Below are 24783 nucleotides of genomic sequence, written 5' to 3' on the forward strand. Positions count from 1 at the left end.
AATGCTGATCATTTTATGAAAGGGTAAGGGTACTCTAGCTGTGGGAAGAACACCTTCCTTGTAAGGAGCATTAGTATGCCCCAAAGGGTCTAGGAGTGAAGTGTTATATGTTGGTGAAGTGTCACATGGTCTGACAAAAGAGAAGAGACAGAAGAAGAAAGAGAGAGAGAAAGGAAAGAGTAAGAGAGGGAAGGAGGGATAAGAAATATGACAAGATGTTAATAGCTGGAGAACCAAGGACAGGGGCATATGGGTATTCACTCTACTCTCAATTTTTCTATGGGTTTGATAATTTTCTACATTAATAAAAATAAACAAAATGAAGACAACTGCTAGAAGTAACATTCTCAGGCTATAGGTATTGCAAATAAGAAAAAAATGAACACTCAATTTTCACTTTGGTGACCCTGCAAGTAGAAGGAAAAGCTGGTCATCTTGAAGAACACCCTCTCTGGCTACTTCTCCCTGGAGGGTAATAGAGAAGTGGAGACAGTGGGGGCGTCTAAGTCAGAACGGAGACTGCAAGACCAAGAAGCCACACCAGGACAAAGGCACACCAACAGCTCCCTTTACAACTGGCACTGAACACTGGCATGCCAATGCTCCTTGTTTAGAATGGCTGTCACGTGGCCAGTCAGAGAAAGAACCTGTTGTGTGGGATTATTTGTGATATAGAATTACAGAGAATCAACATGGCATTTTCTTCTCTGAAACATCTGTTACACCAAATCCTTCTTTATAATGGAATTTATGTTAATGAGATTTTACTTTTATAACTAAACTGAACAAATGTAGGATATCAAGAAAAACTAAATGCTTTAAACAAATTCCATTTCCTTATGAAAAAATCTAATAGCTTATCTGTATTAGTAATAAAGGATGGAGGAAGAAAAAGAAGCCTATAAGCTAATTAGACCTGTTCTTTCATTTCCACTAAGCCTCTCAGGACTATTTCTGGTTCCTGGGCCCTAGATACAAGATCCAATGTCTATTTTTATTGCTTTTCTTCAAGTATCTTTACATGACAGCAGAGGGAACTGTGTTTAAGAATCTTATAATCCTGAGATACTAGATACAGGTAGTATGTCAGGCCTACTTAACTACTCAATTTTCACACCTTATTCATATATTATTTGCAAATAACAGAAAAATACTGAATCTCAATCTCCATAGCAGCCCTCAATTTTTGCCTCCTGGCTCATAAACCCAACAAAAAATGTCAGACTTCACTTTTCTGGGCATTTGTAAACTTATTCAACCATTTCTTATGACCAAGACACAGACCTTGCTAGTAGAGTGTGGATGAGACCTGGATGCACTCTCTATAGCCACTCACAGATGCAGAGGACAGCACTTCATTTGGAAGCAGGAAATCATGTAATTTCAAAAGAATCCACGGCAGTTCCTACTCTGTCCACATTTATGTTTTCTTCAAGTACAACAAATTACAATATAATTCTGCCGAAGAGACATTCTTCATTATCAGATAAATTTGACCTTTATAGAATAGCCCTGGCCCATGTTCACAGAAATAACACATTACTGAATAACCTCTACAACAAACCCAGCCTGCACCTAACAGTGACAGCGATAGGCAGGACTTCAGGACAGCTGTCCAAGGAGTGAAACACAGACCACTTATGGTAACAGTGACTGGAGAGGCACACCCCCTCCTACTCTACAACCGTCAGCACTATACCAGCTGAGGTAGAGAGGCTGAGCCCTAGGGCCCAGAAGTTCAATGCCGAACAAAATTTAGACAGCACCTTGGGGCCAGGTGTGGTGGCTCATCCCTGTAATCCCAGCACTTTGCGGGGGGCGGGGGGGGTGCCGAGGTGGGTGGATCCCTTAAGCTCAGGAGTTCAAGACCAGCCTGGGCAACATGCGACATAGGAAGACGCCCTACTTTTACAAAAAAAATTTAAAAATTAGCCAGATGTGGCCAGGCACAGTGGCTCACGCCTGTAATCCCAGCACTTTGGGAGGCTGAGGTGGGCGGATCATGAGGTCAGGAGATAGAGACCATCCTGGCTAACACGGTGAAACCCTGTCTCTACTAAAAAATACAAAAAATTAGCCGGGCATGGTGGCGGGAGCCTGTAGTCCCATCTACTTGGGAGGCCGAGGCAGGAGAATGGTGTGAACCCAGGAGGCGGAGCTTGCAGTGAGCTGAGATTGTGCTACTGCACTCTGCCTGGGCAACAGAGTGAGACTCCATCTCAAAAAAAAAAAAAAATTAGCCAGGTGTAGCAGTGCACTCTGTAGTCCCAGCAACTCCGGAGACTGAGGTGAGGAGGGTCACTTGAGCCCAGGAGGTTGAGACTGGTAAGCCGTGATGGTGCCACTGCACTCCAGCCTGGGTGACAGAGTAACACCCTGTCTCAAAAAAGACAGCACCTTGTCTCTGGCCAGATAGGCCAACTCTCAACGCAGAGGGAGACTTATGGCTTACTGCAATGCATTCAGAAAGTTCTCTTACTTACTGGATTTCTTTTTATGCAAACTTCATCCTTACCTTGGAATTCAACATAATTTCTGGAGCCCTGTACCAACGTGTGGCCACATATTCTGTCAGGAACCCTGTGTGATCATGGTCTGGATCTGCAACACGGGCCAGGCCAAAGTCACAGATCTAAGAGAGAAAAAAAACAGGATAACTTCTTAGAAATTCGAACATTTCATATCAAAACATCACAAAAGTAAAAAAGGCAATAGCAATAATAATGCTACTAAGTGGCAGATACTTTCTGGGCATTCTAGAAAATCATTATTTAATTTTCCCAACAACCTGAAAAGCAATCAACATGTTAGAGACCAGGACGCAGGCTGAAGAAGTCTTTACAGAGCACACTTTAAGAAGCATCCCTACCTTTCATTATCTGCTTAGCACAAAGCAATCTCATAGGTGAATTGACAAAAACTGTTCTGGGTAGTCACCAAAACCAACCAGCAAACTTTTCTCAGCCTGTCCTGCTGGAGCTCTCAGGACTGCTGTGAAGATCTGCACTGGCCTTCTATTTCTCAGACTCTACTTTCTGCTAGTCTTCTACTTAGTCTATAAATATAAGTATTTCCAAAGATTCTTCCCACTTCCTTCTTCTAGGTAGTCAAACCTACTCCCAAAGCTTTTTTTTTTTTAAAGTTTCATATACTTAAGAATATTTTATTTTTAAAAAATACATAGTTTCTCATTTTCTCCGGTCTCAAGCATCTACTGGCCTTTCATCATCCGGCCCTCCAATATCATGGTGTGGCTTATTTTCTATTTTTAGTAGAGATGGGGTTTCACCACGTTGGCCAGGCTGGTCTCGAACTCCTCACCTCAGGTGATTCAACCACCTCAGCCTCCCAAAGTGTTGGGATTACAGGTGTGAGCCACCATGCCCGGCCATGATTTTTTTTTAAGGTCTGTCAACACTATAAAATCAAAGACTAACTAAATTTACATGACACTAATCAATACAATGCCAAGGCTACAAAATAAAAAAGCAGTAGTACTCAGTATAATTCCATACAAAGGAAAATAAATAAGGATATGGTACAAGAAAATATACCTTTTGGGCTGTGTAAATTCAGATTTTCAAAAACAAAGGACACCCCAAAGACATGTTTCATTTGTATCTATCAGAGTCTTTCTTTCATAGGCATAGCCAGAATTTTCACATGTTGTGATCCCAGCATCTTGTGACTCCTACTGGGATTTCTGTGGGATCAGTCTAGTAAACAAGGGCACAGACTAGTATAGCTCACGTTCCCTGGTAGTTACACTAGAAATGTGCTAGCAGAGCCTCCAAATAGGGTCTGTAACCCTGGTGAGTTCCTGTGGTCCTGAAGAATAAAGTCTACAAGAGAGGATCCCGGAAGGGTCCTAAGATGTCAATGTCTGCTGGGTCTTAAGCTTCATAAAATAAGTGCAAAGCATGTTTATGGAAACCAAAAAGCAAGCTTATTTCTGTCGGCCTTGACTGATAACACAGCCAAAAGTTAAAGGTCTAAGACACTGATAATAGCTGATATCGATAAGGGTTCAAGATATTTTGGTAAGGGTTCAAGAGTAAAAAACACTGTAACATAGAAGTCATTGGATAAAGGTTGAAGAAATCTTCTTGAAAATCTGAAAGGACCTAAATAACAGGAGGTCAGTGACGCTGCAAGTTACAAACTTCCTAGGCCAAGGGGCCTGTGGGAATAGGCATCATGGTCACATGGCACTGAGGATGTGATAAATGTGCAGTGATCCCAGAGCTCCAGCAAACACAAGTCCTCTCCTCATGTGGTGTTCTCAACTGTCATGTGCACACTGAACTGCCACTGCCTCTTGCCCTGCTTTGACACGCTCACTGTAACAAAACAGTGACATACCATACTCATCTTTGAATGAGATTCTTCTCGCATTTACACCCATGAGAATGATGCACACACATTGCTGTATACTTTTTTTTTTCTGAGATGGAGTCTCACCCTGTTGCCCAGGCTGGAGTGCAGTGGTGCCATCTCAGCTCACTGCAACCTCTGCCTCCCACTGATTCTCGTGCCTCAGCCTCCCAAGTAGCTGGGATTACAGGTGTGTGCCACCACACCCAGCTAATTTGTTTGTATTTTCAGTAGAGACAGGGTTTCACCAAGTTGGTCAGACTGGACTTGAACTCCTGACCTCAGACGATCCGCCTGCCTCAGCCACTCAATGTGTTGGGATTACAGGCGTGAGCCATGGCACCTGACTGCTGTATACTTTTAAAATATTAGTAAAGGCCGGGTGCGGTGGCAAACGCCTGTAGAATCCCAGCACTTTGGGAGGTCAAGGCGGGCGGATCACGAGATCAGAAGTTCGAGACCAGCCTGGCCAATATGGTGAAACCCCGTATCTACTGAAAATACAAAAATTAGCCAGGCATGGTGGTGGGCACCTGTAATCTCAGCTAATCAGGAAGCTTCAGCAGGAGAATTGCTTGAACCCAGGAGGTGAAGGTTGCAGTGAGCTGAGATCATGCCACTGTACTCCTGGGCAACAGAGCAAGACTCTATCTCGAAAAAGTATAAAATAAAAATAAAAATAAAAATAAAAAATAAAAATAAATAAAATTAAAATAAAATAAAATAAAATAAAATGTTAGTCAATTGTACCACTTTAAATATCCAAAAAATACTGTTATGCTTCTGATTCTTTGTGTTAACTTGGGTTTTCAAGACGATGCCTAAATTATGCCACGGCCAACAACTCGTGTGTGTGAGTGTGAGTAGGTGAACAGAATGGCCTTAAAGACAAGTCCATAAACTGGGAAGAGACAACAGAGAAAGTAGTCTGGTTCTATTTGTTTTATTCTTAAAGATGAACACTTTCAAGCAAAAATAAGAGCCAATTCTTCCCAGAAATGTTATATGCTTAAAATATTGATTGAGAATGTCTCTCCAAAAACAAAAGCAATCTGCCATAACAGGGCTATGATGATAACCAAAAGAAAAAAAAAACACGAGGAGACATAAAAATATTCACTGCAAATTTTCAAGACAATCATTAAGTGCCAAAGAAGTAGTACAGCCATCCTAAACATAGCTTTATTCGTTTTGTGCCCACCTGACTCTTGGTTGCACTGATCCAGGTAAAGAAGCTGGTTCCATCCCATGTGGAAAAGACATAAAACCTGTATCAGAAGGATCCTAAGAGGGGACAGAGTCCAATCCACACAATATCTGATGAAGGAAGCTGTCCTTTACAACATCTCACAGGACATTGGCCACCGTGTTCACCCACCGTGACAAAACCCACCGCTTTTTACACACAGTTCTAGAAGGTTCCCCATGATCTACTTGCAACCAACCTTTTTAGCTTAGTGTCGATGACTCCCTATTACTCATCCAATGCTGCAGCCACAGGGAGGAAGACTCAGTGCTTTCGGTAGTAGTCCCTTCCTTCTTATTTTATTTCTGTACTCTCTGCCTACGATACCCTATGTCCAATAGAGCCACTGGCCTCCCGCAAGAAAAGCTACCCATCCTCGAGGGCCGGCACAGATACCACCTTCTTCCTGCTGCCTCCCAGTCCCAGCCAGAGCTAGCCCACCTCTCTCCTTTGCATTTGTACACCATCTTTTTCTCCATCTCAGTTACAGAACATCTCATTATAATCACCTACTGTCTACCAGATTTCTGATCTATCAGTTTTCAGATTTCAAGGGCAGACCCTCATCTCTCTTGTCTGGCGTATCTCAAAGGGCTTCTCATAGGAGTGTCTGTTGAACTGAAATCCAATAAATGATTATTGCTATACATATATATGTACTTAAGCAGCTTTATTAACCTATAATTCACACACCATACAATTTGCTCATTTAAAGTGTATAACTCAATGGTTTTAGTATTATAATGGTGGAATTAACCATTACCACCATCCAATTTGAAAATATTTTTATAACCTCAAAAAGAAATTCCAGTGAGTTAGTATTCCTTCCTTCTTTATTCTCCCAACTCCTCTAGCCCTAGGCAATCAGTAATCCACTAATTCTAATTTTTGTCTCTATGGATTTGCCTATTCTAGACATTTCATGTAAACAGAATCATACAATATGTGTCTTCTGTGGCTGCCTTCCTTCACAGACATGTTTCCAAGATTCATCCATGTTGTAGCATTATCAGTACTTCACTCCTTTCTCTTCTACTGTGTGGATCCACCACACTGTATTTATTCATCATCAGCTGGACATTTGGATTGTTTTTACTTACTGGCTATAGTGAACAATACCACTATGAAGATTTGTGTTCAAGTTTTTGTATAGATGCATGTTTTCATTTTCACTAAGGAGTGGAATCCTCACCAACACTTATTATATGACTTTTTAACTACAGCCATCCTAGTTAGCATGAAGTTGTTTCAATGTAATTTTGATTTGCATTTTTCTACTGACTAATGATGTCAAGCATCTACCATTCCATGTGCTTATTGCCATCTGTATATCTTCTTTAGAGAAATGTCTATTCAGATCCTTTGTCCATTTTTTAAACTAGGCTATTTATCTTTTCGTTATTGAGTTATAAGAGTTCTTCATATATTCTAGTTTTAAGTCCCTTATCAGATGTATGATTTGCAAATACCTTCTCTCATTCTGTGGCTTGCCTTTTCACTTTTTTGATGGTTTGCTTTGTAGCACAAGTTTCTAATCTTGATGGAATCCACTTACTTTTTTTCTTTTGTTGCTTGTGCTTTTGGTGTCATGTCTAAGAAGCTTTGCCTAACATAAGATTGCAAAGATTTACTTCTATGTTTTCTAAGAGTATTAAAGTTTTAGCTTTTAATTGAGTTCTTCAATCCATTTTGAATTTTTTTTTCCTTTTGAGACAAGGTCTCACTCTGTCATCCCAGATGGAGTGCAGTGGCGCAATCTCTGCTCACTGCAATTTCCACCTCCCAGGCTCAAGCAGTCCTCCCACTCAGCCTCCTGAGTAGCTGGGACCACAGGCACATGCCACCACGCCCAGATTAATTTTTTTGTATTTTCGGTAGAGATGAGGTTTTGCCATGTTGCCCAGGCTGGTCTTGCTCCGGAGCTCAGGCAATCCACAGGCCTTGGCCTCCCAAAGTGCTGGGATTACAGGCGCGAACCACTGCACCCAGCCATTTTGAGTTAATTTTTTCATCTTTTTGTATGTGGCTATTCAGTTGTCCCAGATTCATTTGCTGAAAAGACTATTCTTTCCCCAGTGAATGGTCCTGGCATCCTTGCCAAAAATCAGTTGACCATAGATACACGGGTTTATTTACTGACTCTCACTTCTATTCCACTGACCTATATGTCTATTCTTATGCCAGTAGCACACTGTCTTGATTACTGTGTTTTGCAGTAAGTTTTGAAATCAGGAAGCGTATCAGTTCTCCATATGAATTTTGGGATCAGCCTGTCAATTTCTACAGAAAAAAACAACTGGGGGCTTTGATAGGGATTGCACTAAATCTGCAAATCAATTTGGAGAATACTGCCATCTTAACAGTATTAAGTCTTATGATCCACAGACATGGGATGCCTTCCCATTTATTTAGGTCTTCTTGAATTCCTGTGCATTTTTTTAGACTGAATTGACATCGCTCCGTCACATCTAAGATATCCATAAATTTCCCTCGTTTACCTGTAACACCCATTAAAACAGAAATATGTAAATGCTGCATATTTTCAGAACTCTGAAGACTGTAAAGAATTTGGGGTTTTCTTATTTAGTTGGAATGCCTTATTAGGTATTAAAGTCAGTGACGTTAAGTTTTCTGCTGCTATCTTTTGAATAAAATTTATTGAAGAAAAATGTCACCAACAAAACAGATGATTTTAAAACTAACACATAAGGCCAGGCGCGGTGGCTCACGCCTGTAATACCAGCACTTTGGGAGGCCAAGGTGGGCGGATCACAAGGTCAGGAGATTGAGACCATCCTGGCTAACACGGTGAAACCCCATCTCTACAAAAATACAAAAACAAAGAAAAATTAGCCAGGCGTGGTGGCAGGTGCCTGTAGTCCCAGCTACTCGGGAGGCTGAGGCAGGAGAATGGCGGGAACCTGGGAAGCAGAGCTTGCAGTGAGCTGAGATCGCGCCACTGCACTCCAGCCTGGGTGACAGAGCGAGACTCCATCTCGAAAAACAAACAAACGAACAAAAAAACTAACACATAATGTACGTGGTCCTGTTTATCTATATAAAGTATAAAAATACACATGTATGCAAGAGCATAGAAAATACTTTGGGAGAAAATACACTTTGTTTTTTGGGGACAGAGTTTTGCTTTGTCACCCAGGCTGGCATGCAGTGGTGTGATCTCAGCTCACTGCAACCTCCGCCTCCCAGGTTCAAGCGGTTCTCCTACCTCAGCTCCCATGTAGCTGGGATTACAGGCGCATGCCACCACGCCCGGCTGATTTTTGTATTTTTAGTAGAGATGGGGTTTCGCCATGTTGGCCAGGCTGGTCTTGAACTCCTGACCTCAGGTGATATGCCCACCTTGGCCTCCCAAGGTGCTAGGATTACAGGCGTGAGCCACCGCAACTGGCCACCAATTTGTTATAGTAGTTAGTTATCACGGCCTGGTGCTGTGGCCCACATACATAATCCCAGCACTTTGGGAGGCCAAGAAAGGAGGACTGCTTGAGCCCAGGAGTTCCAGACCGGCCTGGGCAACATACTAAGACTCTGTCTTTAAGAAAAAAAAAAAAAAAAAGGTATCTCTGGGGAGAAAGGAGCAATGGGATAAGGAAGAAGAAGAGGACTACCACACTTTATTAGCATTTTTGCCATAAACATGTTTTTGGGTATTTCTGGTGTAATTTAAAATATGAATAATGACAAATATAACTATGCTTCAGTGAAAGGGTTTTTCAATATATATCACCTTAATAGTAAATAACCTGGCTGACCTTGAGATCACAGGTGGTGTTGAGCAGCAGGTTGGAAGGCTTGAGGTCACGGTGCAGAACGTTAGCTGAATGGATATATTTTAACCCTCTGAGGATCTGGTAGAGAAAATAGCAGATATGGTCATTGCTGAGGTGTTGTGTCTTCAAGAGCTTGTAAAGATCTGTTTCCATGAGGTCCTGTACTATATATCTGTTTGCACAGGTTAAGGTAAAACACCAATTAGCTGGTCACATTTAGCAAAGCATTGAAAACAAAAATGCATCCTCTCTTGACTCTCTTCCCAAACAGTCCATCATTACACCATGAAGCCCTTAAAGGAAAGAAGAAACTGAGGAAAACTTGGTTTCCTTCATGGAAGGAATCTGAAGTCGTTAACTCCTTTTAGGTCCTGTGAGATGGCAGGCATTACAGCATTACATCTGACTGATGCGGCTATGGGCCTAGACTGAGATCTGAAACAGGCTGTTAGGGAAATTCTGGTCAATCTTGAAGTCTCAACCTCTTTGCTCTCTAAATTGTCCACCATCAACGAACCCCCTCCAAGGTTTGCTGGAAACACTGGTAGCCTGTAAGTAGCAGATACTCCCTCCTCTGTTTGGTCCAGTAACCTGTAATGTCACTATTCTTTTTACTTCTTGTTGCCGCTCCCCTCCTCTCCCAAGCTCCTCAAAAGCCAAACATAAAACTTCCAGAAATACAGGTCTAGAAACATACTCTTATTAGTAAATCCAACCCTAAGTCTATTTTCTTGACTCTTCCATTACTGTTAAGATCTTAAATAAGTAAGACTATGGGCAAGTCGTTCTAAGAAGGGGTTTGTGCTAGTTTTCCTCCTCATGCTTTCTTGCCTGGTCATGTACTTAACTACCTAAAAGTTTAGCTATGGCTACTTTCTTTCTTACAGAAATTAAATTATTAAAGCATTTAGCCTTTAACTTCATCATAGTATTATTTCATTAGCAGTATTTCTACATTTCTTTTACTCACTTCTGTGTAAACACTAGTCTCTGTTTCTTACAGATTTATGCTATAGGAGGCGCAGCATGGGATTCAAAGGAAACATGATTTAAAAATCTGTCATCTGAGAGAGGCTTATTTTCATGGCAAAAAGTAAAGCAGGACCAACAGGTGGTAGTGGCAGGAGGCATTTCACTTCAAATATCACTACAACTTATTAACAGAGCTGTTTAAAAATGGAAAGGGCTGCCTAGAAACAGCGAGCTCCCGCACCCTGGAGGGGCGGAATACAAATTGGGTAAACTGGTAGGAGTGCTGTATAACCCTCTCCCTTCTGGCAGATCCTCTTCAGTATACTTAACCTCTCTATCTTTCAAATGGAGCCTTTACCCAGGCAGCATCCTCTAGATCTGTTCAGTCCAGATTTCTAAATGTTGGTCAGAGTTAAATCACATAATTTCAGACCTCAGTTGACCTTAAAGATCATGACGACCAGTTCCTTCATTTTAAAGGTGGGGAAACTGAGACCTAAAGTGGTAACCTGATTCTTAAGATCAGGACAGTCCTGATTTCACCAGGTAGATAGCCAGGGCACCCTCTTTCTTAGTCTACTACTGATCTTCCCTTTACCTTTTCATCATCACAACAAACCATCCCTTGGACAGAAAAAACAGGACTGCAAACGGAGTTAACCAAGATTTTCCATGACTAGACTTAGGGAGTAAATGGCAAACAGATTACGATTTTCCCTTTAGCATGTTTAATGCACTTTTCCTTTAAGTTCAGGAAATTTCAAGTTCTATTTACTCAACAAGGTTACCAAGCAGTGGAATTGGCCAATTGCCAAAAAAGGATACACATCTTTCATTTGCTCGATGGTTGGTGCTCGAATAATGTCATTGATTCCAATGATGTTCTCATGTCTGAAGCGCAGTAAGATTTTTATCTCCCTCAGGGTTCTCTGGCAGTAGGTCTGGTGCTCAAAGGGGCTGATTTTCTTGATAGCTACTCGAACTTTGTTGACATTATCATAAGCAGAGCTTAAAAAAGAGAGAGAGAGATGGCATTAAAAACAGCCCTCAGAATATTTGAAGAAGGCAAGTTGGTAAAGTATTATATTTTTAACACTGTGTAAACACCTGTTTCATACCCGTGAAGGCAGCATGTATATTATCCACAAAAAGGCCTCAAGCTAGGGAGGATGGATGCAACTGACATGAGAGAGCACACAGTGACTCTCAAAACTAACAGAGAACCTAGCCCTGTTAACTGGGTGAATGTCTTGCCTTTATAAACCCAGAAATACACAAACAAGCATTCTCCCATTGTCTTAAACAGCAACTGCATTCTGGTGAGAGTAATCACTTCTGTCTCTGAAACACCTTCTTACTGTTGTATCAAATTCCTCTGACACAGAAGAAACATTCAAATAACCTACAACTGTACATCTTTATCCCTAACAAAAATGGACCCAAGAGAACACCCTTGATTACTTCTATTAACTTTGTTTCTCTCACTTGCAAAACAACATGACCATTTCTTCCCCCAAGAAACTGAATCAAGATGTTTGGGTAGTTTTATAACAAAACCTAGAAAAGTATTCTTCAAAAAACACATTTGTGGCAATAACATGGGGCCCAGTTCTTTCCTAGTTGTCCTTAATGTCTGATAAACCAGAATTATAAGCAAAAGCAATAATAAAAATTATACCTTCAATTTTATGAATTTGAATCTTGAGTATTACTACTATCTTTATGATAAACATTCTATTACAATCTTGTGTATAAGAAATTTTCATATTAATAAATGTCAACATCTGGCCCACTGACCAAAGCAATCAAATAACATTGACAGGCAGTAAGACAACATTTCTTGTTTCCTTGGGGTAAGTGCTAGAATAGAAAGCAGTAAAATAACTTTATTCTGAAGTTTATGCTTCTAGGGCTGGGTGCAGTGGCTCACACCTGCAACCCCAGCACTTTGGGAAGCTGGGGCGGCTGGATCACTTGAGGACAGGAGTTTTGAGACCAGCCTGGACAACATGGTGAAACCCCGCCTCTACTAAAAATACAAAAAAATTAGCCAGGCATGGTGGCAAGTGCCTACAATCCCAGCTACTTGGGAGGCTGAGGCACAAGAATCACTTGAACCTGGGAGATGCAGGTGGCAGTGAGCCAAGATTGTACCACTGCACTCCAGCCTGGGCGACAGAGTGAGACTCCGTCTCTAAATTAAATAAAGTTTATGCTTCTATAATATTTATCAGTCTACTAATCCTAAGAATTATTGATACATTTGTCTGATTCTATGACAAGATAATGCTCTGGACGGGAACTTTGTCTTACTAGGATCCAATTATCCTACAACACCATTAACATATAGTACACAGGTGGCCCCAAATGCTTTGAAATGAAGTATATTTTCTTAAGTAAAATAACCACTACTCAAATCTTATTTTGCTTTGGTTTGGTACATGAGGCCCTAAGCCAGTGATTTTCAGTTAGGCAACAGCATATATAATAGTAATAATTTAACATAGTATTAAAAAGCATATATAATAAGCAAGCTTATTCAATATTGGGAATATTTTTAGAAAAAAATTCTATTTTGGTAATTCAAATCATAGAACAAGAGTTCAACAACAGCACGGATTAGTTATAAAATACTGGTTTAAACTCAACATTACAATTTTCTAGTGTTAATATTATAAATTTCTAGTGTTAACAGTCAAAAGTGGTCATAATTTGTTCTGCAAAATTATAATCCAACAAAATTTTTGGAGAGAGGAGTTTATGGTCAGTGTGCCCCTCTACTGTATCAACACTCAGTGACGAAATAACTGCCCTCCCCCCCGGCCTCTTTAAAATTTTTTTGTGGAAGCAGTCTCGCTCTGTCGCCCAGGCTGGAATGCAGTGGTGCGATCTTGGCTCACTGCAAGCTCCCCCTCCTGGGTTCAGGCCATTCTCCTGCCTCAGCCTCCCGAGTAGCTGGGACTACAGGCCCCGCCACCACGCCTGGCTAATTTTTTGTATCTTTAGTAGAGACAGTGTTTCACCGTGTTAGCCAGGATGGTCTCAATCTCCTGACCTCATGATAGGCCCCGCCTCAGCCTTGCAAAGGGCTGGGATTACAGGGTGAGCCACCATGCCCGGCCAACTGCCTCCTTTTAAGTAAGAAAACATGAGATCATCCTCATCTGGTCCCACTTGAAAAAAAGGAGTTTTGTCTGTTCTTGTCTGCTCCGCTTAACCATTCTGCTGCCTTTTTGGTTTATGCAATCTATCTTTCATAGAACTGATGACAAAGAGGGTTACACTCTTCCATAATGATTCCATACTTGCTAGTTTCTCCTCGGATTTCTCGGTTTTGTTTTACATATTTTATTGTTGATACTTGGTAAATAAGGCATACCATGAACTTTCAGGTGTCTATAAACATTTATGCTTTAAAATCACTTTGACATTACCAACTGTATCTTGTTTTGCTCAACCCCTTTTGTCCCTAACTACCACCACACTACAGGTTTTTGCTATAAGTGTGTCTCTTATCACAGGAATCCAAAGATGGTTCATTAAAAAGAAACATTAAAAAAGAAGGCCGGGTGCGGTGGCTCATGTCTGTAATCCCAGCACTTTGGGAGGCCAAGGCAGGCGGATCATGAGGTCAGGAGATTGAGACCATCCTGTCCAAAATGGTGAAACCCCATCTCTACTAAAAATACAAAAATTAGCTGGGTGGGGTGGTGCGCGCCCATAGTCCCAGCTACTTGGGAGGCTGATGCAGAAGAATGGCTTGAACCCAGGCGATGGAGGCTGCAGTGAGCCAAGATCGTGCCACTGCACTCCAGCCTGGTGACAGAGTGAGACTCAGTCTCAAAAAAAAAAAAAAAAAAAGTGGGGGTCAGTCCTAATGGGTGTGTGGTGATAGCTCATTGTGGTTTTGATTTGCATTTCTCTGATTCATGATGATGACCATTTTTTCTTATGTCTTCTTTTGAAACGTGTATTCAACGTTATGCCTTTTTTTTTTTTTTTTTTTGAGACGGAGTCTCGCTATGTCGCCAGGCTGGGGTGCAGTGGCTCAGTCTCGGCTTACTGCAACATCTGCCTCCTGGGTTTATGCAATTCTCCTGCCTCAGCCTGCTGAGTAGCTGGAATTACAGGATCTCCTGACCTGGTGACCCGCCTGCCTTGGCCTCCCAAAGTGCTGGAATTACAGGCGTGAGCCACCCACCACGACCAGCCAGGACTGCCACTATTTAAAAACAAACAAACAAACAAACAAACAGAAAACCGTAAGTGTGATGTGGATAAATTCGAACCTTCATACTCTATTGTTGAGTGTGCAAAATGGTGTAACCACTTGGAAATTCCTCAAAAAATTAAAAATAGAATTCCCATATGGTCCAGCAATCCCACTTCTGAGCATATATCCAAAACAATTCAAAGTAGAATCTCTAAGAGCTACTGGCAGGTTCATTGTGCAGCATTATGCACAATACCCAAGATGTGGAAGCAACCGAAATGTCCACTATGGATAAAGAAAATGTAGCATATACATAGAGTGGAATATTATTCAGTCTTTAAAAGAAAAAACACCACACACACACACACACAAAGAAATTCAATTCAGCATCCAAAAACCATGCCTAATTGTTTTTATTATTTATTTATTTATTTATTTGAGACAGAGTCTCGCTCTGTCGCCCAGGCTGGAGTGCAGTATCGCATCTTGGCTCACTGCAAGCTCCGCCTTCTGGGTTCTCGCCATTCTCCCGCCTCGGCCTCCCGAGTAGCTGGGACTACAGGGGCCCACCACCACGCCCGGCTAATTTCCTTTTTTTTTGTATTTTTGGTAGAGATGGGGTTTCACCATGTTAGCCAGGATGGTCTCGATCTCCTGACCTCGTGATCTGCCCACCTTGGCCTCTCAAAGTGCTGGGATTACAGGTGTGAGCCACCGCACCCGGCCAATTGTTTTTAATTTAAAAACTTTTTGGTAGATATGGGGTCTCACTATGTTATCCAGGCTGGTCTTGAACTCCTGGTCATAAGTGATCCTCCCACCTCAGCCTCCCAAAGTGCTGGGATTACAGGCATGAGCCACTGTGCCTGGACTGACTTAATATTCTTAAAGTGTCTACACTACTCAGTGTGGTCTGCAGAGTCAATGTAATCCCTATCAAAGTTCCAATGGCATTTTTCACAGAAACAGAAAATGTAACCTTTAAATTCATATATGGAACCACAAAAGATCCCATATAGCCAAAGCAATCCTGAGCAAGAACAAAGTGGTGGCTTCACATCACTTGATTTCAAAATACACTACAAAGCTATAGTAACCAAAACAGCACGACACTGCGGGGATAGGGTGAAATGTGCAGATAATTTGTTAGAGTATAAAGTTTCAGTTAACCAGGATGAATAAGTTCTAGAGCTCTATCCTACAGCATGGTGACTACAGTTAATAATAATGTATTATATACTTGCAAATTACTAAAAGATTAGATCTTAAACATTCTCACCACAAAAAGTATGTGAGATGACAGATATGTTAATTACCTTGCTTTAATCATTTCACAATATACACATATATCAAAACATCATGTTGTATATCATGAATATATACTAATTATTTTTCCAGCACTTCCACCTCAGTTTCATATACTAATTTGTATTTGTCAATTATACCTTAATAAAGCTGGGTGGGGGGCAGGGAATCAGCATGGTACTGGCATAAAAACAGACAAATAGACAAATGGAACAGAATAAAGAGTCCAAACATAAAGGATAGTCTCTTCAATAAATGGTGCTGGGAAAATTGGATATCTACTTGCTAAAGAATAAAATGGATACTTATTTCACACCCTATACAAAAATCAAATCAAGACAGATTAAAGACAAAAATTGTAAAACCTGAAATTATAAAAACTAGAAAAGGCTGGGCGCAATGGCTCACCCTGTAATCCCAGCACTTTGGGAGGCCAAGGCGGGTGGATCACGAGGTCAGGAGATCGAGACCATCCTGGCTAATACGGTGAAACCCTGTCTCTACTAAAAATACAAAAAAAAAAAAAAAAAAAAAATTAGCCGGGTGTGGTGGTAGGTGCCTGTAGTCCTAGCTACTCAGGAGGCTGAGGCAGGAGAATGGCGTGAACCTGGGAGGCAGAGCTTGCAGTGAGCTCAGATCGTGCCACTGCACTCCAGCCTGGATGACAGAGAGAGATTCCGTCTCAAAAAAAAAAAAAAAAAAAAAAAGCAAAAGCAAACAAATAAACAACAGACAAACAAACAAAAACTACTAGAAGAAAATACAGGGGGAAAGCTTCTTGACATTGGTCTGGGCAATTATTTTTTGGTTGTGACTCCCAAAGCACAGGCAACAAAAGCAAAAACAGACAAATGGAATTGAATCAAACTAAAAAGCTTCTGCACAGCACAAGCAACAAGCAACTATCAACAGAGTGAAGAGACAACCCAATGAATGGGAGAAAATATTTACAAACCACATATCTGATAAGGGGCTAATATTTAAATATATAAGAAATTCACACAATTCAACAGCAGGAAACAAACAAAATATTTAAAAATGGGCAAAGGCCAGGTGCAGTGGCACCTGCTTGTAGTCCTAGCTATTCAGGGGGCTGAGGTAGGAAGACTGCTTGAGACCAAGAGTTCAAGACCAGCCTGGGCAACATAGAGAGACCCTGTCTCAAAAACGGAAAAAAAGCAGGTGCGGGCGGTAGGGAGTGGGGGCAAAGAACCCGAATAGACATTACTCAAAATAAGACATACAAATGGCCAACAGGTATATGAAAAAAGGCTCAACATCACTAATCAGAAAAATGCCAATCAAAACCACAATGAGATATCACCTCACAGTTATTAGAATGGCTATTATCAGCCACCTACGGTGGCTCACGTCTGTAATCCCAGCACTTTGGGAGGCCAAGGCAGGCGGATCACCTGAGGTCAGGAGTTTGACACCAGCCTGGCCAACATGGTGAAACCCTGTCTCTACTAAAAATACCAAAGTTAGCCAGGCGTGGTGGTGCGCGTCTGTAGTCCCAGTTTCTTGGGAGGCTGAGTCAGGAGAATCACTTGAACCCAAGAGGCGGAGGTTGCAGTGAGCCAAGATGGCACCACTGCACTCCAGCCTGGGCAACAAGAGTGAAACTGTCTCCAAAGAAGAAAAAAAAAATGTTCTTGCCCCCACCACACACAAACGTTAACTATGTGAGTTGATGGGTATCTTAATTAGCTTTACTGTGGGGATCATTTCGCAAGGTATACACATATCAAAACATCACATTTAACACAGTAAATATATACAACTTTTATTTGTCAATTATGCCCCAATAAAGGTGGGGGAAAAACCAAAAAGGTCATTCTATCACATGCTATAACATGGATGAAGCTTGAGGACATTATATCAACAGAAATAAGTCACAAAAGACAAATACTGCATAATTTCACTTATATGAGGTATCCAAAATTAACAAACTCATAGAATCAGAAAGGAGAATGGTGGTTACAAATGGCTGAGGAGAGGGAGAAATGGGGAGATGTGTTCAAGAGTACAGGTTTTCAATTTTCCAAGATGAAAAAGTTCTAGATCTATTGTGCAACAATGTGAATATACTTAACTCTACTGAACTGTGTACTTTTTTTTTTTTTTTTTTTGAGACGGAGTCTCGCTGTCGCCCAGGTTGGAGTGCAGTGGCGCGATCTCGGCTCACTGCGGGCTCCGCCCCCCGGGGTTCACGCCATTCTCCTGCCTCAGCCTTCTGAGTAGCTGGGACTACAGGTGCCCGCCACCTCGCCCGGCTAATTTTTTTGTATTTTTAGTAGAGATAGGGTTTCACCGTGTTAGCCAGGATGGTCTCGATCTCCTGACCTCGTGATCCGCCCACCTCGGCCTCCCAAAGTGCTGGGATTACAGGCGTGAGCCACCGCGCCCAGCCGAACTGTGTACTTAAAAATGATTAAGATGGCAAATTGTATGCTTTTTACCAAAACATATAATTAACCAAAACAATTTTACTTCGTAAAGAGATGAAGTCTCGGCTGGGCACGGTGGCTCACGCCTGTAATCCCAGCACTTTGGGAAGCTGAGGTGGGTGGATCACGAGGTCAGGAGATCGAGACCAGCCTGGCTAACATGGTGAAACACTGTCTCTACTAAAAATACAAAAATTAGCAGGGTGTGGTGGCACATGCCTGTAATCCCAGCTACTCAGGAGGCTGAGGCAGGAGAATTGCTTGAATCCAGGAAGCAAAGGTTGAGTGAGCTGAGATCGCGCCACTGTACTCCAGCTCTGGGCGACACTGCAAGACTCCATCTCAGGGGGAAAAAAAGCAAGAGAGACAGAGAGAGACAGAGAGAGACAGAGAGAGACAGAGAGAGAGAGAGAGAGAGAGAGAGAGAGAGAGAGAGAGAGAGAGAGAGAGAGATGAAGTCTCACTATGCTGCCCAGGCCGGTCCTGAACTCCTGAGATCACTTCCTCAGGCTTCAGAGTAGTTGGGACTATACGCACATGCCATGGCACCTAGCTTAAAAAAATTTTTTTTAAGGGGGAAAGAAACATGTTAAAGAGGGAAAAAAATTAAGTATTAATTTTTTTTTTTTGATGGAGTCTCGCTCTGTTGCCCAGGTTGGAGTGCAGTGGTGCCATCTGGGCTCACTGCAACCTCCGCCTCCTGGGTTCAAGCGATTCTCCTGCCTCAGCCTCCTGAGTAGCTGGGACTACTGGTGCCCGTCACCACGCACAGCTAATTTTTTGTATTTTAGTAGAGATAGGGTTTCACCATGTTGGCCAGGATGGTCTCGATCTCCTGACCTCATGATCCTCGGCCTCGGCCTCCCAAAGTGCTGGGATTACAGGCGTGAGCCACTGCACCTGGCCCTTTTATTTCTTTTGAGATGGGCTACTCTGTCACCCATGCTAGAGTGTACTGGCACAATTATGGCTGACTGCAGCCCCAACCTCCCAAGTAGCATAGTGGGGACCACAGGTGAGCACCACCACACCTGGCTAATTAAAAAAAGTTTTTTTGTAGAGACAGGGTTCTACAATGTTGCCCAGGCTGATCTCGAACTCCTGAACTCAAGTGATCCTCTTGCCTTAGCCTCCCAAAGTGCTAGGATTATAGGCGTGAACCACCACACCTGGCCAATAAAGGGGGAAACTTTTATCCAGCTTTGGGTTAGTACCTTCTATATATCAAGAACTATTCTAACATTAGGACGCAAAAATTATAAATAATACTCTGGGCTGGGGGTGGTTTTCACATCTGTACTCCCAGCATTTTGGGAGGCCAAGGCAGGCGGGTCATGAGGTCAGGAGTTTGAGACCAGCCTGGCCAACATGGCGAAACCCCATCTCTACTAAAGATAAAAAAAAATTAGCTGGGCATGGTGGCATGTGCCTGTAGTCCCAGCTACTTGGGAGGCTGAGGCAGGAAAATCAGTTGAACCCGGGAGGCGGAGGCTGCAGTGAGCCGAGACTGCACCACTGTTCTCCAGCCTGGGCGACAGAGCTAGACTCCAACTCAAAAAAAAAAAAAAAAATTAATAATAATAATACTCTTCCCTTGAGGAACCCAAGATATTGAGAGTGTCTAGTCATCTTAAATGAACACAACCTCAAGTCCCAGATGAATTCTATCCTAAGACCCATAAATTATGGAGAATGGGAGGACATTAAGGTCTGAAGTGAGCACACCCATCTCAAGTCTCAAAACAGATAGATTCCTGCTATTTGATAATAAAAGGAAATGAGATTCCTGCTATTTGATAATAACAGGAAATGAACTATTGATATATGCAGCACAGATGAATCTCAAGTAATTATGGTGAGTGAAGCCAGACCAAAAGAAATGTATTTCCATCTATAGAAAATACAAAGTAATCCTGGGTTTACTTTGGATTTACCCCCAGGATTGCCTGGGAATGGGAGGAAGAAGATTGCAAATGGAAATGAGGTAACTTTTGGAGGCAATGAGTACGTTCCTTATCCTAATTGTGTTGATGGTTTCATAGGTGTATAATGTATTAAAACTTATCCAACTTTATACTTTAAATGTGTGCAATATTTTGTATATCAATTACTTCTTAGTAAAGCAGTTAAAAAAAAAAAAAAAAGAAAAAGAACCAGGGTTCTTTGGCCACATGATCCATTCCAGTGCTGGGGCAATTGGGATACAGATTCTAGAAGTGTACTGATCAATAAACGTAGAAGTCCATGAAATTCTGAAGTAGATTATTTAACAGATGTTTTGTGATTGCTTAGGGAAGGAAAGGGAACCAGCATGAGTCAATTATGAACAAGTCATGCTAAACTAGCTTTATTTCCTGTTTTGATAGGGTTACCACAACAACACGAAATGAAGACAGAGTTCTGGTGAATTCAAGCCACGCTTGTCAAGAACTTCCCATTTGTGAGGCTTCATGTTAGGACTGGTGGCAAAAACAAATAATGATCCTGCTCTTAAGAAACTTGCGAGACAGGAACAGAGAACATACTTTGCCTTTTATCACATTAAAGCACTTCTGAAACGCAAGGAGGAGCTGGGTTAACTTCAAATACTAAGGGAAGGATTAAAAGAAGATGAGGCCCGCAAAAGCCTTATCCTGAAGGATGAGTAGGCTTCTGACAGAAAAGCAAGACCGCAAAGAAAAGAAAGAGGAAACAGGAGGCGAGGTAAGAGACTGAGACATCTGTGGTCACTAGCCACTAACCCTCACCCAGACATGCCCATGCCCATGAGAGAAGGTTATTGGGGTCGGGGAAAATGCTCCTCAGGTGCCCGAGAATTCCCTGCATCTGGAAAAGTGTAGGTCTGTACCCAGCAGGTGCACTTGAGGTGGTGGTCAAAGGGGCAGCTGCTTGCTGGCGTGTATTGCGCCTACATTGTGCAGGCAGGAGGCCACACACGTGCTCAAGCTCACAAAACATGGACAGTGCTGTGGCTGGGAAGGGAAGAGGACTATGCTGAAGGTCTGCTCTGCCAGAACTACTGACATAGAATTCTAAGGAGCCTGAGTGTTTTCTATTTGAACCCAACCTTCCAGGTCATTAAGAAGGTATATTAGGCCTGGTGTGGGCATGGTGATGCACGCTTGTAATCCCAGCACTTTGGGAGGGTGAGGAGGGCAGATCACTTGAATCCAGGTGTTTGAGATCAGTGTGGACAACATGATGAAACCCTGTCTCTACAAAAAATACAAAAATTAGCTGGGCATGGTGGCACTCGCCTGTAGTCCCAGCTATTTGGGGGACTAGGCAAGAGGATCACTTGAGCCAGGGAGGTTGAGGCTGCAGTGAGCCATGATTGTGCCACTGCACTCCAGCCTGGGTGACAAAGTGAGACTCTATCTCAAAAAAAAAAAAAAAAAGGAAAAAAAGGCATATCTGTCATGGCAGGAGGAGAGAGCAAAGTCTGCTTAATGTTTCTTAGGTTGATTTTTTTTTTTTTTAATGGTATGTAGGGCTCCATTTGTATTCTTGACCTAGGCCTTATAAACGTGAGAGGTGGGCCTGGGTCTGGGAGGTACAAAAAGAAGGTGGAGGTAAGGGACAAAGATAGTTTTCAGCATCCTGATTTAAAAATCTAAGAATGCCTGTCAGTGATTCAGATGGAGGAGATGACGGTTCCATCCTTCCAGCAGCATCAGGAGAGAGATCAAGTTGGGAATTCTTAACAGAAGCCACAGTGATTAGCACTCCTGCAGAGAGAGAATTTCAAGAAAAGAAGTCGGAGGACAGAACTCAGGAGTAGCATGAGGATGAGGAATCAGTTAAAGAAAGTGGAAAGAAATGATAATGGAGTAAGAACCTTTAGGCCAGGCGCCGTGGCTCATGCCTGTAATCCCAGCACTCTGGGAGGCCGAGGCGGGTGGATCATGAGGTCAGGAGATCGAGACCATCCTGGCTAACACGGTGAAACTCTGTCTCTACTAAAAATACAAAAAAAATTAGCCGGGCATGGTGGCTGGCGCCTGTAGTCCCCGCTACTTGGGAGGCTGAGGCAGGAGAATGGGGTGAACCCAGGAGGCGGAACTTGCAGTGAGCCAAAATTGTGCCACTGCACTCCAGCCTGGATGAAAGAGTGAGACTCGTCTCAAAAAAAAAGAACTTTTGTTGTCCAACTCCAGAGGCCATGTAGTTCTGCTTAACCATGTAGCAGAACCAGAAAAGGGTGGTGTTTCCCAAGACAAAGAAGGAAGGCATTTCAAACAGGAGAGATTGAGAAAGGTAAGAACTGGAAAGCATTCACTGAATCTGCATGCAACCAGACGATGTGTGGTAACTTTGGTTCAAGTAAGGAAATGGAGAGGATGGGGAGAGGAGCAGAAAGAGTACAGCTGACTACTTTTTAAAGAGTGATCATAAGGCAAGGATAAGGAAAAAAACTTAAATCCAGGTGAAAAACTGAGAGGCACAGGATGTTATGAAAGCCATGGTCGGGGGCTGGGGGAGGGGAGGCTGAAGGCTGCAGGACCGGGTAGGGTGAAAGAGAAGGCTCCAATGGCTAACCAGGGGGAAGAGAAGGGAGAGTAAATTCCAGGCAGAGGAGATGTGGGGCAGTGGTGCAGAGGCCTGTGGGAACCTGGGGCGACAGAGTGCCTGCAGAGAGGCGGACACACAGGGACATGACAGTGGAAGCTGGAGGGTGAGCAAGAGCCAGGCCATATTTATATTTTCGTAATTTTATCCTGGGAAGCCACCAAAGGATGCTAAGCACAGACTTTAAGCATGGCAACATTTATATTTTTATAACTTTTCCTCAGGTAGCAGTTTGTTGAAAGAATGGAACGGGGAGGATGGTGCACTGGGTCACCCGGAGGCAAGGAGCCCTTTCAGCCAACTCAGAATGAAGGGGAGCCACAGCTCTGGATAAATGGGCAAAGAGCAGGCTCACAAGAAATGGGTGCTTATTTCACAAATCTCACATGTCCCAGCAGGGTCCTGTTCAAGCAGTCTCCATCCAATTAGATGAAATTCCTCAAGGACACAACTGCATGTTCTAAATAGCTCATGTCTTCTTTACTGCAGTTGTAACCAAATTTGCAGGGCAGGAAAAAAACAGTATCCTTATCTCATGCCTCTCAATGAAGATATGACAACAAAAATCCTACAGGTGGCCACAAATGCCATAAGGAACAAGCTGTTAGCCAGAAGTACTTTGGTCTTGACAACTCAGCTTCCACCTGTCCTAGCCCCAAGATACATGAAATACCAGTGGGCCCCAGGCTCAAGTGACCCAAGGATATTTCAAATGTCTTTTTCTTTTCTTTTTTTTTTAAAGACAGAATCTTGCTCTGTCATCCAGGTTGGAGTGCACTGGCGCGATCTCGGCTCACTGCAATCTCCCCATCCCGGGTTCAAGTGATTCTCCTGCCTCAGCCTCCCAAGTAGCTGGGACAACCTACAGGCACAAGCCACCAAGCCCAGCTAATTTTTTTTTTTTTTTTTAAGTAGAGACAGAGTTTCACCATGTTGGCCAGGCTGGTCTCAAACTCCAGACCTCATGTGATCCACCCACCTCGGCCTCCCAAAGTGCTGGGATTACAGGCATGAGCCACTGTGCCCAGCCTATTCTTTATTCTTAATACTTTATTCATGTGAAAGCTTTCCTTTTGTGGTAAGGTACAGTTCCTTTCACTGATGTTTATTTGTTCTATCATTTCTCATAACCCCCCCACCCCACATCCTGAAGGTACTTGCTTTCTTGTAGAAATACTTAGGTCTGTCCATGGCCCTGACCCTGTAAATAGGGCACTTGGCATTACTATTGTTCTCCAATGCCCACAGAAGGTCAGAAAGCAATGAACCAATCTGATCCTCACAGCTATACCACTTCCAATACGGCTACCACTTTTTTTTTTTTTGGAGACAGAGTCTCGCTTTCTTGCCCAGGCTGGAGTACAGTGGCGCCATCTTGGCTCACTGCGACCTCCGCCTCCCAGGTTCAAGCGACCCTCCTGCCTCAGCCTCCTGAGTAGCAGGCGTGTGCCACCATGCCCGGCTAATTTTTGTATTTTTAGTAGAGACGGGGTTTCACCATGTTCGTCAGGCTGGTCTTGAACTCCTGACCTTGTGATTCGCCCGCCTCAGCCTCCCAAAGTGCTGGGATTACAGGCATGAGCCACTGCGCCCGCCCGTCTCCTCCTTTCAACACCATATTTACTACTGTGTGAAAAGCAACAAATGTTAATATGGTTAATACAATACACAGTACTTTAAAGTCTTGTTTCTTCCTATGTGAAGACTTCTGTTTTTGGTGTATTTTATATGAGGCAGACATATACACTCATTAGCAATTTAAGTACATTAAAGGTATTAAAAAACAGAATTCTTAGGAGCTTCAGGATTCTGTTTCACAAAAAAAGACTGACAGTACTCGAAATCAATCTTATTATAGATTGG

General features: G+C 42.6%; 1 protein-coding gene across 2 annotated transcripts in view; it reads right to left on the reverse strand.

Annotated features, from left to right (window-relative positions):
- The window catches only part of MAPK1 (mitogen-activated protein kinase 1), a 107252-nt gene that overhangs the window by 35999 nt on the left and 46470 nt on the right, over positions 1 to 24783 (reverse strand). For both annotated transcript variants that reach the window (XR_010111784.1, XM_034948791.4), the window contains exons 2-4: positions 11209 to 11391; positions 9394 to 9583; positions 2516 to 2632 (exon numbers count right to left, since the gene is read on the reverse strand). Coding sequence is in view for 1 of the 2 variants with exons in the window: in XM_034948791.4 (XP_034804682.1) it covers positions 2516 to 2632; positions 9394 to 9583; positions 11209 to 11391 (490 nt within the window). In the remaining variant the exon portion in view is untranslated. The remainder of the gene's footprint in view (positions 1 to 2515; positions 2633 to 9393; positions 9584 to 11208; positions 11392 to 24783) is intronic.

The sequence above is a fragment of the Pan paniscus genome, chromosome 23, assembly GCF_029289425.2.
Source record: "Pan paniscus chromosome 23, NHGRI_mPanPan1-v2.0_pri, whole genome shotgun sequence".
Classification (NCBI taxonomy): Eukaryota; Metazoa; Chordata; class Mammalia; order Primates; family Hominidae; genus Pan; species Pan paniscus.